The following is a 16,523-nucleotide window of genomic DNA, read 5'->3' as shown; positions in this document are numbered from 1 at the left end:
TATCTCTAAAAATAGTGTATTTTTTATGTGCAATGCTGTTTCTTGTTCATCGCAGTATTTTAATCGGATAAGATCTTCTGCGACATGTCTAAACATGAAAGGATTAATAAATGTCAAGAGAACATCGAATTTTTCGACAGTTTATTTCGACACTTAAATTAATATAAATGATGAGAAAAAAATAAAAAATAGAAAGAAAAAGATTAAAAGGGTGAAGAAAAATGTAAATACAATTTGCATGTAAAAGAGTATATATTGAAGGTTGAGTGCACAAACTTGTATACTGATGTCGAGTTGTATTTTTCTGTTCTATCTAAATAATGACCGGTTACGTATGACCAAAAAATATTAATATTTTTTTTGGAAAATCTTTATAGCATCAATTTTTTTTGTCCAGATAGAGAATTCAAAATTAAAGACTTAGACTTGCTCGTTTTAACTTTATAATCCGAGGAAATAAGAAAAATATTATACTCCCCGGGAATACTTGAATCCACTTTGCTTGCAAATTTAATATTGTTGATAGATATAAATATCTAGTCTAATGCCTTAAAAAAACCCGACCTTTAAGCCCCTTATCAATTCTACCCCACGTTGAAAAATCACCAATTTTTTTTTCCTATTTTATATTTTTGTGTTTCAATTGTACCCTGAAATATTAAATTGATGCCTTTTTTATTTAGAAAAAATTTAAAAACGTTCTCTATGTCTAACATATATTAATTGTATATGTTTAAAATTTGTTTAGATTTAGTTAATTAATTAAAAATTTAAATTAGTTTTAATTAGATTATGGTTTTTGGTTAGTTTTTAAAAATAAAGGACTTATTTATATTTTTTTGAATGGAAATGAATCTAATTTTATCTTTAAATTTAGTTGATTGAATAATTCCATCCTTTAAGTAAGAAAATTAAAAAATTGGAGTATAATTAAAACGAGAAAATGTGAAATAGAGTAAAATTGACCAATTTTAAATGTTAGAGTAGGATTAAAAAAGAGTTAAAAGGTCGAATTTTTTTTAAAATATTAGACGAAATATCTATGCATGTTCTTCATTTTCTTTCATTACAAAGAGAAATATTTTTACACTTGTGAAGAAATAAACCCATAACATCAATATAATATTGCCCACCACATCTATTGTTTAAACAATAATTTAGGACTGTTACGTATTTACCTCAAAAATGAGAATAATCATTTTTTTTCAGATTTATACTTTTAGTCTCGGTTTTAGTATAATTATGATTTTACTTTGTTATTATGTAGATGTCATAACATTATCATCTCGTTATTATAATTTTTTTTTATGTAGGTATCATATTATCATACAATTATTATAACCTTATCATTTTATTATCATAAAACCTTATCATACTATTGTCTTCACACTATCATCTCGTTATCATAATTGTTTTATAATTCTTTTTCCATGTAGGTATCATATTAACATAACCTTATCATTTTATTATCACAAAAACCTTATCATAACATTATTGTATTATCATATAACTATATCGTAATCATATAATGTTATGATACCGATATTGATAATACGGCGATACTCATATGATAAACAGATACTATTTTTTTAATAAAAAATCGTTTTTTTCTGTAGTATCATGATACTGATATGATAATGCAGTGATACTCATATGATAATCAGACGCTGTGTTTTTTACAGAAAATTAATTTTGTGCAGAAAATCTTTTTTTTTCATTATAAAATTGTTTTTATGCATATTTTTAGATCTAAAATTGAAAAAAAAAAGATCAAGAGTAATATATTTAGATCTGAATGTTAAAATAAATCGTAATAATCACCACGAGTTAAGAAAAAATTTGCTAAAAAAAATAAAAAAAAATATGGAGCGACGATAGAACGATGGCGGGACGACTGCAGAGTGATGAAGGAACGACGAAGAAGAAAATAAAAATGGAGAAGAAAATAAGAAATAAAGAAGAAAAAGAAAAATAGTGAATAAAAAAGGAAACAGAAAAGAAAAAGAAGAAGAAATGAAAGAGAAAGAGAAAGAGAAAGAGAAAGAGAAAAAGAAAAAAGTGACAAGTGGTCATTTAGAATAAAAAAATGTACTTAAAATAAAAAATTAATAAAACTATGTAAAATTATAATATAAACAGGTATCCGAATTATAATATATTTTGAACATTGAGCCGTATAAGAGCTACCTAAAATGTTCTTGTGACCTTTGAAATGCCAAGATGCCTCAGAATTTCTAGAAATGGCACATATAATTGACTTCTATCAAATATCAACTAAGGTTAAAACCTTAAAAACATAGAATTAAAGCCAAATAAAATGAACCAAATAGACTAAAATAATGCTAAAAACTTCATAAAACCAAGAACAAGGATGAAGAGAAAACAAAGCTAATCAAGAAGTCAAATTAAAAAAACATGTAGACCCTGAAATTGAGTAATTCTCAGTTTTTTTCATGTTAAACTCTCTACCGGGTCAAGAAAAATAAAATCACAAGTGTCTCCCACGTGATGCGCACATAACACATTTTTTCACTTGATCTCTTATGGCAACTCTGAATTTTTTCCGCCATTAATCTCTTCCTTTAATATTTACTATTCTTTCTCGTTATTATACTTATTTAAGCGTTAGAGGAATAACTGAATTTCTTTTCACATATTCTCATGACGCTTCTTCATCATTTCTGGTTTAGACCAGCTGCATGAAAGTCTTATCCGATTACTCATATCAATAGGTAAAGAACTATAAATTTTTTTGGTTTAACCAATTCAACAATTTTTTTATTTTTTCTGGTTAAGTTGATTCATACTTTTGATTTTTAAAGAAGATTCAAACCAAACTAATCTCATCGAATCCAATTGGTCTCCAGTTTGCAATCGAACTGGTTGATCTAGACGATCAGATTTGATTTTTAAAATAATGATTCATAGTTTGATTGGTGACAACTTTTAACAAAAATAAAACATAAAAATAGCGTCCCTCATATCATATATTAAATCATATCAACCACATGTTCAGTGGTGTTAATTTTAAGGTTTGATCAGAAAATGACTTTAACTTTTTATTGTATGGATAAATGAGCATCTAATTCTTCCATTAGGCAGTTTTGATGTTGATTTAGAACTATAGCTCCTAGTCCAAGTCAAGCTTTATTTAGGAATTATTAAGCTGAGAGTGACTTCTCAAAATAAAGCTTTAATTTGCCCAATGTTCTCTAGACAGACACTACAACTAATAAACCATCAATTCACTCAAATATGCATGTTTTTTCATTTTACTTATATCTATGAATGCCCTCTTTAAACTTTTACAAACATATATTTTTTGAAAAATGCCCTTGGACAGATTTGATACATCAATAAACAGGGGGGAGGGGGACAAAAAAGGGGGGGTATTTAGTAGAGAGGGACTGAATTTTAAAATAACATAAAATAAGAGAGCTAATTGTTCAAAAATGAAAATTTAATAATTATATTTTTTTAATAAAAAGAAAAAGATATTGGAGGGCGGTTGTCAACTTAGTTCAAAGGACTGGGTCCGCCCTGTCAATAAAGATGCAATTCTATATGAAAACTTAAAATATGCATGGAGAAGAATCAAGTTAAAATTGTTATTCCCCTTAACCCTAGAGTAATCCCAGAATCTTTTAAATTGTACAGTGAGCTTATAATATGATTGAAGGATCCTGGCCCAGACCCTTTAGGCTATTTGTTGAGTGATGTATTGGACTATTTACATAAATACTCAGAACATAAAAAAATAGGGTTTTTTTTTATATGAAATGGTGTTTTTTTTTTCTAACATTTACTTTTTTACTATCTCTTTTAAATCTTTATATTTCATATTAAATTTTTTTCTTTTATACTACTTTTTTAAAAAAATTTATTTTTTATATCAACTCTCATTTTTCAACATTTTCTTTCATCATTTTTAATATATTTTTTCACCATTATTTTCATGCACTTAATATTTATCACATATTTTAATTTTAATTTTTTTTATTTTTTTTAATATTTTTTGAATTTTAACTTTTTTTACTGTTAATGTTTTTTGTCAGTTTTAATATTAACACGAAATCAACATATATATTAAACTAACTAATTTAAAGTTTTCAATCTTTTTTTACACTAATTTTTATTTTTTTCAACATTTTTTCAATTTAATTTCAATTTTTTTATTTTATTTTACATATAATGTGTTTTTTTTAATGTTAAAATCAGCTAAATATCAACATAATATCAACACAATATCAACATAAGATCAATATTGTAACATTACAATAATTTAACATCATTATTGTCTTATTCACCAATGTTAAAATCAACAAAATATCAACCGAAAATCAACACAATTTCAATACTGTAACATTACAATAATTCAACATCATTAATTGTCTTCTTCCCCGATGCTACCATATAATTATCTAGTCTCAATTTAATTTAATTTAATTTTTTCAGTTTATTTCAAGACAATATTATCTTATTTGTCAATGTTAAAATCAAAAATAAAATCAGTTGATATCAACATAAAGTCAACATGAAATCAACAACACTGTAACATTATAATAATTCAACAATCAATCATCATCAACAAATCGTTCTGTAGAATAAAAAAAACGCAGAAATACAACAAAACACAAGAAAAATACAGAAATAATGGAATTTTATTCCATAAAATCACAAAATTATTCTCATAACATGAAGTGAGCATTAGATTTTTTAAATATACTCTTTATACATGTTTAATGGTGATAAAAACGGTAAAAAATAAACAAATTACATATCTGAAAATGATAAAAAAAAAAGAACAAAAAATTTCATATCTAAAATCAAAAAGATAAAAGAAAGATGGCAGCGAGACGGAGGCGGAACGGCGAAGGCGGTAAGGCGGAGGCGGAACGACGATCTAAGTGTATGAAAGGTGAGTTGAAAGAGAAAAGAGAGAGAATTCTGAGTAGAGAGAAAGTAATTGTAATTATGAGGATTGACTTAAGTAGCAATTTCCCCCTTCAACTTGTAAGCAATGGGCAATTAACACATAAATTAATTTTGTTGGCAAATCAATACACGAACTTGTTGATTATGGGCAATTAGCCCATTTTGGCAAATTAACTTACAAGTTTAGGGGGCAAATTGCCAATTTAAGATACAATTAACTTACAAATTAAAGGAGCAAATTACCAAAATGGGGCAAATTGCCTATAATCACCAAGTTCGTGTACTGATTTGCCAACAAAGTTAATTTATGTGTTAATTGTTATTGCTTACAAATATAGGGGGCATATTGCCACTTAATTCTATGAGGATTTGTGTTATTAAAGCTCTATTTATATGAATGGTATAAAAGTAATAAATTCTTTTTATGATAGTTTTGAAATGTCAAATATGAGTCAGTATAAAAGTAAATCAAACATGAATGGTTGTTATTTGAGTAAAAAGTCCTAAAAAATATTAAAATATTTAAAAAAACAATTTCTATTTTAAAATAATTATAATGTTTACTTCAACACATAAAAAATAAAATAAATATTTTCAGTTTTTAGCACTTTTATATTTCTACTCTAAAATTTTGTTTTTGTTATAATAATACCTATTTTTTAAATAAAAAATGTTATTTACGTAATATATTTATTTCTCTCTCTCTTCCTCTCCGTCACTCACTCTTTTTTTCCATATTTTTTATAAATACTAAAAATACACTATAAAATATTGAAGTTAAGAGGACGAGCATATAGGGACGACTATCCTCAAAAAAATTGATCCAACTTCTTTAGAAATTACCAACGAGCTGTAGCTCAAATGATATAAGCGTTGGACAGCAAACTGTCAAGGTCGTGGATTTATTTTATTCCACAAGCATTCCCCCACTGTAATTATATATATAAAAAAATACTTATTTAGAGATTAAAAAGTTAATTGTCCCATATTCTATAAAACTCAATAATAGAGGATGAGAAATATTTTTCTTTCTTTAGATGACAAAACAAACACGATGAGTACATGGGCGCGGTCTTGCTATGACCTAAAAATGTAAAAACCTCTTTTGTTTTCACACTTTTATTTTCTTGTGTCATTTTACATGTTTTATATATGACCCATAATGTCACTCATCAAATAATTATATAAATTATAAATTAAAATAATTATATTTATATTTAATTAATAATTATTTTTATAATTATAAACTATATTTAAGTATAAAATATCATTGAAATATTAGTTAATTAGAAATAATTTATATTATATAGAGAATATAAATATCGAATATCAAACAATAACTAAATAAGTAATCTATTAGAAATAGTTTATCTCAATTAAAATTTTAGATGATTAAATAATAATTAAAATAACAATTATTAATATTTAAAATAGTCTATTTTAGTTAAAATTTTAGATAATTATCTTGAAATAGTATTATAAGTAGTTTATTTTTATTGGTACTCTAATTCTAATAGTTATCTCAATAGTTTTTTAATTAATAATCATATTTTATAAATTTTAATGGGTGCCGATCGGAGTGGGGGAGAAAACGATGGTGGGACTAAAATTACGGATTAAATTTTATTTCAAAATAAAAATTAAATTCCGAAATAAATTAAAATAATAAACTAATTATAATTATTTGATTAATTTTAATTAGTTAATGCTACACTATTAATTATCTATAAATATATGAATTTATAATAATATAATAAATAATTTAAAAGAAATAAGGTTTGATTTTAATTTGTAGAGTAAGTACAAGGATTTTAATGTAGTATAAACTAAATATAAGAATTTTAAGGTATTTTTTACTTCATTTGAAAGTTAAAAATGTTATATATTTTTTCCACAGTCTCAATAACGGAGAGTGAGGTACACTCTCCAAATTCCATCCATAAAAAGATGTAATAACAAAGAAATTGAAATTCAAAGGATCTGTAAACGTCAAATTGAAATATAGGGACCTGATGAAAAAAAAGTGAAGAGTAGAGGGACCTGAGGATGGGTTTGACCTAAAAAGAATATTATCTTAAATGTGCATATCCCCCTTCCTCCATTCCCATCCGCGCTTTTATATATAGTATAGATGTAAATCTTCCATTTTGTATAAACACAGACCCTTTTAAAACCCCCTTTTTACTCAAGTTATAAAAATTATAAATATAAATTTCAATAGAGTTGTCCACTTTTTTTATATATTTTATCCTAAAATTCTCCTCCATTTCTTGTAAATAACAGATTTTAGTACTCCCTTCATTCCGTTTAAAAAGTCTTATATTTTATTTTGAAATGTCCCATCTAAAAAGTTCCATTTTTATTTTTAGAATATTTGACCATTAAATTTCTTTTTTTATCATTCTTTTCATCTTAAAAAGAACTCTCTGAAAAATCTACTATCATTAAAGGGCAAAACATGAAAATACATGAAAAGACAAATAATAAATATATTTTTCTTGGTCTAAATGTACAAAAAATCACAAACTTTCGCGTGTTTTTAGTATTTGACACGAACTTTTAATTTTGGCATATAAATACACGGACTATCAATTTTTTGCATATATGACCAAGTTTCCGTTTTAGGTTAAAAACGGTGCCCGTGTTATTTTTTAAAACTTTGAGATAAAGATAAAGTGGACAATTCTATTGAAACGGAGAGTATTTATTTAATGTACATTTGATAATAAATTCCGTCCATATGGTAATAAACTGTGTAGATTCCTTGAATTGCGTCCATACATTACTTGCTTTCGCTACTGGTAAACTGTTCCACATTAACTGGACTAATTGTGTTAAGTGGGTTGTTGATGTATTATATTATCCAATGGAACGCACGTGTATCCAATTATGGTTATTCTACTAATCAAGAATTCAAAACTAAAAATAAATTTAGAAACTAACCGTTTGCCATAAACCAAATCAACATTCAACACTGTTTTAATCTCCATTGATGGAAAAATATATACTAGAAAGTAATTAAAAAGAGGGCATAAAAGAGCCTTTAGCATGGTCTCCAAGAATTATATAGATAATGGATATGATCGATCTGTTGAGACTTTTAAGATAAAATTGAAATTGAAATCATATCTCTGCATGCCAGCCAAAAGTAACTGCGTGATGATTATACTTTAAATTCTTACGTTTAGATTGTTGCGTAGTGCTGGAATCTTCTAACAGTGTTAGCCCCCAGTTCTGATTGAGCCAAAGGGTTCTTCACTCACAAATATCATCATTGCTTCGAGGGAAGAAGCAAAAATGAAAAAAGAGCTAACCCTAGATCCATGAGATGAGATGAGATGAGATGCTATCATTACAATATATATAGAACCAAAAGTGGGTCACAAACAAGAAAGATTGTGGCCTAGCATGGTTGGAAACAGCCCTCTATATTTCCACATTCTTTTCCTGATTTTGACCTAATTGGGTATGCATGCATTTATGTAATTTCAAGAAAATAAAAGATAACGACACACTTATAAAATACATTTTTTTTAATTTTAATTTTTTCTAATTTTATAATATATTTATTAAAATAACTATAATTTATATAGTATTAATACCATAATATAATATCTATGTACAAATATAGATATTTTATTAGGTATACATGCATTTGTGTAATTTCAAGAAAATAATAGATAACAACATACTTATAAGATACATTTTTTTAAATTTTATTATATATTTATTAAAATAAATACAATTTATAAAGTATTAATATTATAATATAATATCAATGTACAAATATAAGTGTAAGGGTATAATATAAAGATAAAAAAAATTTATTGATGGAATTTTTTTAAAACTATCCTAATGTTTTAGGCAAAAGATAAAAAAAGCTCTCGTAGTTTCTTTAAAAATACATATAAGCCCTTAATTATTTTTGGGTACAATAAAACTCTCGTTGTTCTAAAATTGAACAATTAAACCCTTTTGTCCATCGCTGTTAAAAACAACTGTTAATTGATGACGTGGCTTTCTTACCTTTATACGAAAAAGATTCAAATATAACCTTAATGTTTATAATATTTACCAATTTTATTATATATTTTTTAGTATTTTTATCCCTCATTTTCCTGATTAGCTCTCATTAAACCAATTGAAATTAAATTCAACCTATTTTACCACAAACCACTATCGGCCCTCCTCCGGAAAACGCTGTCAGATCTCCGTCGCTGCTGCTGGCCCAAGAACCGATTTGTCGGTGTTGTTCATGTAGTTCGTCTATGCTGTTCTCTCTAAGAACAGAAGAACATATCCATTTATTCTCTCTAAGAGAACAAATAACTCAGCCTGAAGATGGAAGACTTGCTGATGCTGAATCACGATCTTGGATAGCAGCTGACGTCATTCATAGGGGTTTGCAGAATAGGAAAAATATGCAGGACATGGTTTTACCATTCAATCAAGTTTGGAAATCTTTAGAGCCACCGCGAGTTAAGTTTTTTATTTGGCTTGCTTTACATAATAGAGTTATATCTCTTGATTTTTTGGCTATTCGATCTATTATTACAGTGGATAATTCTTTGTGTTCGTTGTGTGGTGTTGTGAAAACGCAAGCACACATTTTTATTGACTGTAGCTTTACGAGAAGTATTTGGTGTGGTAATTCTCAAGAAGTTAGATGTGGTTTGAGTTTTTTCTAACTCTTTTGTGGATTTAACTATTCAATGGCAGGAAATTATTTCGAGAGGACTCTATCAGAAGTTTTGGAAGGTCTTTTGGTGTCTGGTGGTGTGGGAAATCTAAAAGTGCAGAAATATCAGAGTTTTTCAAAGCAAGGCATCGGACAAGGAAGATGTGGTTTTTAATTGCTTTACTAAGTCAGCGTGGTTTTTTAAGAATTGTAACAAAAGTTTTGTTTATTCGGGTTTAGATTTTTTTTAAAAACCCTCTTTGTATTCTATTTTCGGACTTTTATTTTAAGCCTTTTCTATAAGCCGTAGCTTTCTACTGTGCGACACTTCTTGTGCGAAAGCTTATAGTTTTGGTTTTTGCCCTTTTTTTGGCTTTTAATTACATAATTTTCATCAAAAATATTATTTTTTTCAATTAATTCAAATGTGTTACATTGGATATTTAAAATAAAATGCAAAATATTCATAATGTAAGCCTATTATCCAACAATTCATGTGTTAGTACAATTTAAGTGAATGCTTTCTTTCTTAATCATGAGCCCAGCTAAAGACCATCACACATATATTACTTGGAGGATCACATTAGCATTGGAAAGTTGCAATCTAAGCAAACCATGAATTATCACTCATAAAGTACTACCATAATGTTGAAGGTGAAAAAATAAAAAAAAATACCGTACAATATACCCTCTAATAATTAATACTCAATAAATTAATAATTTTAATAATTAATACAATTTCAAAGAATCAATTTCAATTTTACGTCATATAAGATATTTAATAAATTAATAATTCTAATAATTAATAAATTTTTAATTCACTGTGTATATTAATTATTAGAGAGTCGACTATAATTTAATTATGGTCATAGTCATTATTGATTGAAGATTTTAATCTAATTATACCATGTCACGTCATACTATAGGTAATATATTTTTCATATAGGTGAATCAATAATTATTCATCACAACAGTTGTGTCACGTCATTCATACAGCAAATTAATAAGATATTTGCAATGTCAAAATAATTTTTAATAAACGATAATTATAATAAAATGTTTAAACACTCATTAATTTATTATAAAAATGACGTGACATATTCATAGAGTAATCACACCGAAAGAAAACATTGAAAAAAAAATTTGAACAACTTTTATGTACTAAAAGAGAAAAGTTATAGTTTTATATAATGTTCGTTCAGTATCTACATTTTTACACTCCGAACTTATGTCAAACATACCATTATCAAACAAAACATTTCAGTAACAATCTTCTCTATTTAACATCTTATGCTAGAAAATCCAATTAAAATTAAAATACCAAAAAAACAATATAAAAACAAACACCTGCACAAAAATTAGGTGATGATTGAAGATAACTTTAGATTTTTAATGCAAGAACTAGTTGTCATGAAAGCCGACTCTAAGGTTTTGAATGCATCATTTGCACATGGTCGAGCTGTAGGGTCAGTGGCTGTGCAATGAAGAGCCAAGTTCATGGCTTCAACAATTTCATTCTGATTTATGCATAGATTTTCTTTAATCATTGGATCGATCCACGTGTCGATATGACAATCTGAGTAGCAATACCGGGCCCACTCGACGATGCTCTCGTGGACACCGAATTCGGGATCGGCGGGGCTTTTTCCGGTTAATAGCTCGATGAGAATGAGGCCAAATCCATACATGTCACTTTTGTCATTTATGTCCTTTGAGTCTCTAGTTTCTGCAATGGAGATGAGTTCTTATCTTATAATTAGTCTGTAATGTGCATGCATGGACAAGATTAATGAAACCTCATAAAAGATATCTGACTTCTTCATAAATTTCTCTACTTAAATTTTATTAGACTTCAAATATAAAATTCAATTCAGTGTTACTATTTATAATATTTTCTAACCTTTTAGGCACCCTAATAAAAAAACAAATTTAACATGAAATATAAGTGCCACCAAGACATCATTGCACTAGTGGACTAAATGTCCCGATATTTCTCAACATTATATTAAATAATCAATTTTTAAATAGGCTATGGGGTATTTTCATTACGTAAAACAGATTAAAGTTATATATATATATATACATACGCACATTATGGCTCTACTTCACGATTCTCATAATTTAGTGTTGAGTCATGATTTGTCACCCTTACAAATCTCTTTTGGCATGCCAACCATAAAATATGATTTGGACTGATATATAAATACTAACATACTTAAAGAAAAAGCTTACCAATATCTCTGACAAAATTCTCATCTATTTTTTTAGTATTTCTAAATGAAAGAATGTTCCCTATAATAATTACTATAATCATATAAATTGTTGAATATAATGAATTTTATTTCAAATAACTATAGGTTATAAAAAAATAATGACTCGTAATGTTAGCAATAGGGTAAAGTTGTGACTAACCTGGAGCAACATAAGCTGAAGAAATGAAGCACTTGGCATCAAAACAAATTAGGTCATCAGGGAGGTTCAATCTCAGGTGAGGCTCATCTTTTCCGTCAATAATAATTTTACCCGGCGACATGAAACCAACTGAAACACTCGGTGAACAATGACAATGCAAGAATCGAAGAGCTTTAGCAATCCCCGTTGCAATTTTTCTTCGTCTTTCCCAATTTAAATTGCAAATTATGTCGCTCAAATTTTTGCCTTCCTTGTACTCAAAAATTAAATATGCAATCTTATCGGAACGACATATTCCAATTAATCTTACGATGTTCGGATGCTGAAGCTTACCAAATTCCGCTATCTCGTGCCAAAAGTTCAACGGAATTGAATTTGATTCACTTAATTCCTTTATGATGAACTGCATATCGTTTAAAATTGATTTTCCCTTAAATGAAATCTCTTTCTTGCCTCTAGAAATGATGTTTTCTTCTTTCTTGGACGATAAAATATCTTCCATTGTTACTGATTTTGATACCTTGGAGCTGAAGAACTGCAATTCCCATATCTCATCTTCTTCATTTTCTACTCTTTTCAGCTCTAGATTCCTTAAACGACGTCGTATCAAAATAAATCCAAAAGGCACCACAGAGATAACGAGAAACAAAGCACCAAGAATACAAACAATATAAAACCACCAAGTATGATTCTTGATCGTCTTTCTGCATGGAGGCAAGCCACTTGATGACGTGTCACCGCCGGCGCAGAGTAGTTCATTTCCGGCAACTGCACTTGTATTTATGGCAAGAAAAGCTCCGGTGGATGGTAAACTACCGTGAAAATGATTATGAGAGATGTTCACTTGAACAAGCGATTCAATTTCTCCTAAATTTCTTGGAATGTCTCCTGATAATTGATTTTCTGATAAGTCAAGCTGACCAAGAACTGGAAATTCTGAAAAACTCTCAGGGATTTTCCCGGTGAGTTGATTGTTACTCAGGTCTAGACTTACAAGCTTCTTGCATGAAGATAACTCGTCTGGAATTTCTCCGGAGAGTTGGTTTCCGCTGATCTTGAGGTTCGTTAGCTCCGATAACCTCCCAAAAGAGCGAGGAATAGCACCTGAAAATCTGTTCTGAGACATGTCCAAATTCTCAATCAGATCACTGCCAAATGAATCCGGCAAGCTTCCGAGAAATCTGTTTCTTGCCAAATTCAGCATTTGAAGTGAACTCATCTCCCATTTTCTCGACTCGAGCCTTCCGGAGAAATTGTTGCCGGAAACATCCAAGAAATAAACGAGTGGGAGTTGAGTGAATTCTTGAGGTAACTCGCCGGAGAAGCTATTATCTTGAAGGCGCACTCGCTTCAAGCTTCTGCAAGTAGTCAAATTCTTTGGTATTTCACCTTCAAGTAAGTTTGAGAAAAGAATAACTTTAAAAAGCTTCCCTGAACTGCACAAGCCCTCAGGAATTTTCCCGGTGAGAGAATTGGTGGATAAGTCTATTACGGTGAGATTGTTTTTCACTCCAAGATCCTTCGGAATCTCCCCGGAAAAATTGTTAGACCAAAGCTGAAGAACTTGAAGTCGTGGCAAGAAACTCAAAGCATCAGGAATTCTTCCAGTGAGTTTATTAGAAAAAAGATGAAGAATCTCCAAGTTTTTCAATTGACCCACAAGCTCTGGAATCTCACCGAAGAGATAATTATCACTAAGGTCAAGTGAAATCAAATTTCCGAGACGGAAAATCGAGTCCGGAATCGGACCCGTAAGCTTGTTCTGATAAAGAAATAGATACTGAAGATTAGTGAGATTTCCAAGAGAAGATGGGATCGAACCAGTGAAATTATTGTAGACAAGATCAAGATGATTCAAAGAAGATAAACCACTAATTTCTTGTGGAATTTCACCTGAAAGATTATTGTAGCCAAAGTAAATCCACTTCAAGCTTCTCATTTGGCCTAATTCTTTAGGAATTTGACCAACTAATTGATTTGAAGCAAGTGTCAAGAACTCTAAACTTGTAATATTTGTAATAGAAACCGGAATTTCACCCACTAAAACATTTCCGCCAAGATCAAGAAACTTTAACCTCGAAAATAATCCAATTTGTTGAGGAATTTTCCCGGAAAGCATATTATTAGACAGATCTAATCTTTCCAGAGAGGAAACTGAACCAAATGGTATTGAACCAGAGAAATTATTATTACTAAGATTGACAGTTTTAATAAATGGCAACTGAAAGATTGAAAAAGAAAGCTCGCCGGAGAAGTTTTTACCAGAAAGATCAATGGCGTTAATACGAGAAGAGTTATTACAAGTAATACCTGACCACAGACAAAAACTGTCTGAAGAGTTCCAGTTTGAGAGGTAATGAAAAGGGTCATTAATGGAAGATTTGAAGGATAAAAGAAGATCAAGCTCATCTTCTGCATGTAGCATGTGAAAATTCATCAAGAATAAGAAAAAAAACGCCATTGAAGAACATTCTTGAGCTCGAGGTCCTAATTTCTTGGCCATTTGTCTATAGCAGAGTGGATAATGATCTTTCTAGGATCTGAAGCTGTAAAAATTTGCAAAAGATGAAACCATAAATCAACACGAGTTTCTATATATAGCTGATCTTATTAATATGGTAGTAGTGAGGGGTTGAAGAGAAATGAGTGTATAAATAGATGATTAAGAAAAAGAGAAATGGGAAGAAGATGATAATAAAGAGGGCATAATTACAAAAGTGCACCTTGAAGAAAGTGTTTGAAAAGGGAAATAAGGGACATATGTTGGAAAAGACTCTGATTTTGTCGGATTTTACCAAAATTATCTTTTGACTGAGTTCGGACAGTGACATGTATTTTCCTGTGACCGTTGAAAAGTTTTTCAATCTTTTAGATTTTACCTTTCGTTTTTTACTTTTATTTATGAAAATTACTCATACATTATAGTAGAATGGTTATTTATTCAAGAGTTCATTAAGAAATAATCGAAATAAGCAGATGAATAAGATACTAAAAAATGTTTGCAAACCAATCCTGACAACTTCACAAGAAATAGATATTACATGCTAATAAGTGCATAGTCTAATTTACATATCGCCTTATAAATATGATAGATATATTAAAATATTGTCTCACTAACATAACACAATCGTCTAACTACATATCACATACTACCCTTTATGTTTTTAATATCCAAAATAGTATTCATAGCATTTGATTCTATAGTTAAATTCTTTCATTTGTTTAACCAACTGAGCGCTTCTCAAATACCAACCAACTCCTTTTTTACGTTTCATATCAATACAAATATGATTGATATGGTTTATTAATAGTTTTCAGTTTTTATAAAAAGAATGTAAGAAGATAAGGAAAATATATTATGAAGGAGAACCAATATGATATGAATCCATAGTGAAACTTAATTGGTTAGCATTTTCCTAATGATTAAAACATACTATATGATCATTGATTGATTTATAATACTTTGTCAGAATAAGTTATGACAAAGAATTATTAGTTCAGATAATTCCATTCTATCTCCCCATCTTCACTTTTGAACAACAAAATATTACTCCCTCCGTCCCACTTTAGAAGTCCCATTTGACTTTACACACAGATTAAGAAAACATTAATTATTCTTGTCTTTTCATGTTTTTTCATGTTTTGCCCCTATTAATGATAGTGGAATTTTCCATAAAACTCTTTTAAGATAACTAAAATAAGGGTAAAATGGGGTATTCAATGGAAAAGTATTCTAAAAATAGTAATGGAACTTTTTAAATGGGACATCCCAAAATAGAATATGGGACTTCTTAAACGGGACGGAGGGAGTAGTACACAGTAAAAGAGTAGTAACTTGTTACCTGCAATGAGGGCTAGTTTATTGCCGGTGATATAGAAAGTTGATTTTTTCTTCTCATTATTTTTTCAGTATTTAAGGAAAAATTCTTAGGTAGACTCAGTTTACCACGTCTTCCGTGGACTAAACCTATCATATTATGACACGTCATTAAATTATCATAATATTCCTATTCAAAAGTGTAAATAAGTAATAAACAAAATTACGATAATGCCATTATTTTAATGACGTGTCATAATGTGATAGGTTAGTCCACGGATGACGTGGTAGACTGAGTTCACCTAAGAATCTCTCGTATTTAAGTTATTGTAATCTCTATTTTCAAAAAAAAAAAGTTACTTTAATTTCTTAAAAAAATGTGAATTTTTTTTTATCTGAATTCTTCATGTAATGGTTTAGGAGTTTATACGGATATAGGAGATCTCTGAATTCGAACCAAAAATCAAAAGAATCCAAAATCATAAAATATTTGTTGATCATTGATTTTTATGAATCGAACCAAAAATTTAATAATTACGGTTCTAAATTTTAGGTAAATCTCAATACCGAAATTGTATCAAATTAAACCGAACCAAAAAAACAAAACCAAAACCAAATGTTTATATATATATATATGATGCAATTTAATAATTTGACATTAACTATTAATATAATTCAGTA

The 16,523-nt window shown here is 28.7% G+C and overlaps 1 protein-coding gene across 1 annotated transcript; it reads right to left on the bottom strand.

The window, feature by feature from the left end:
* Positions 1-10,775: 10,775 nt before the first annotated feature.
* Positions 10,776-14,685, bottom strand: LOC126664995 (leucine-rich repeat receptor-like serine/threonine-protein kinase SKM1). Its single transcript, XM_050357642.2, has 2 exons — positions 12,026-14,685; positions 10,776-11,339 (listed from the first exon to the last, which is right to left on the bottom strand). The coding sequence occupies exons 1-2, from the start codon at positions 14,526-14,528 to the stop codon at positions 10,972-10,974; spliced, it is 2,871 nt and encodes a 956-aa protein (XP_050213599.1). The 5' UTR covers positions 14,529-14,685; the 3' UTR covers positions 10,776-10,971.
* Positions 14,686-16,523: the final 1,838 nt, after the last annotated feature.

The sequence above is a fragment of the Mercurialis annua genome, linkage group LG1-X (genome assembly GCF_937616625.2).
Source record: "Mercurialis annua linkage group LG1-X, ddMerAnnu1.2, whole genome shotgun sequence".
Lineage (NCBI taxonomy): Eukaryota > Viridiplantae > Streptophyta > Magnoliopsida > Malpighiales > Euphorbiaceae > Mercurialis > Mercurialis annua.
This window is presented reverse-complemented; position numbering and strand designations above follow the sequence as displayed.

Coding starts and splice junctions, on each gene's coding strand:
- LOC126664995 (XM_050357642.2), bottom strand. CDS start 14,528: ATGGCCAAGAAATTAGGACCTCGAGCTCAAGAATGTTCTTCAATGGCG. Junction 11,340..12,025: donor TTCAGCTTATGTTGCTCCAG/GTTAGTCACAAC, acceptor TCTCCATTGCAG/AAACTAGAGACTCAAAGGAC.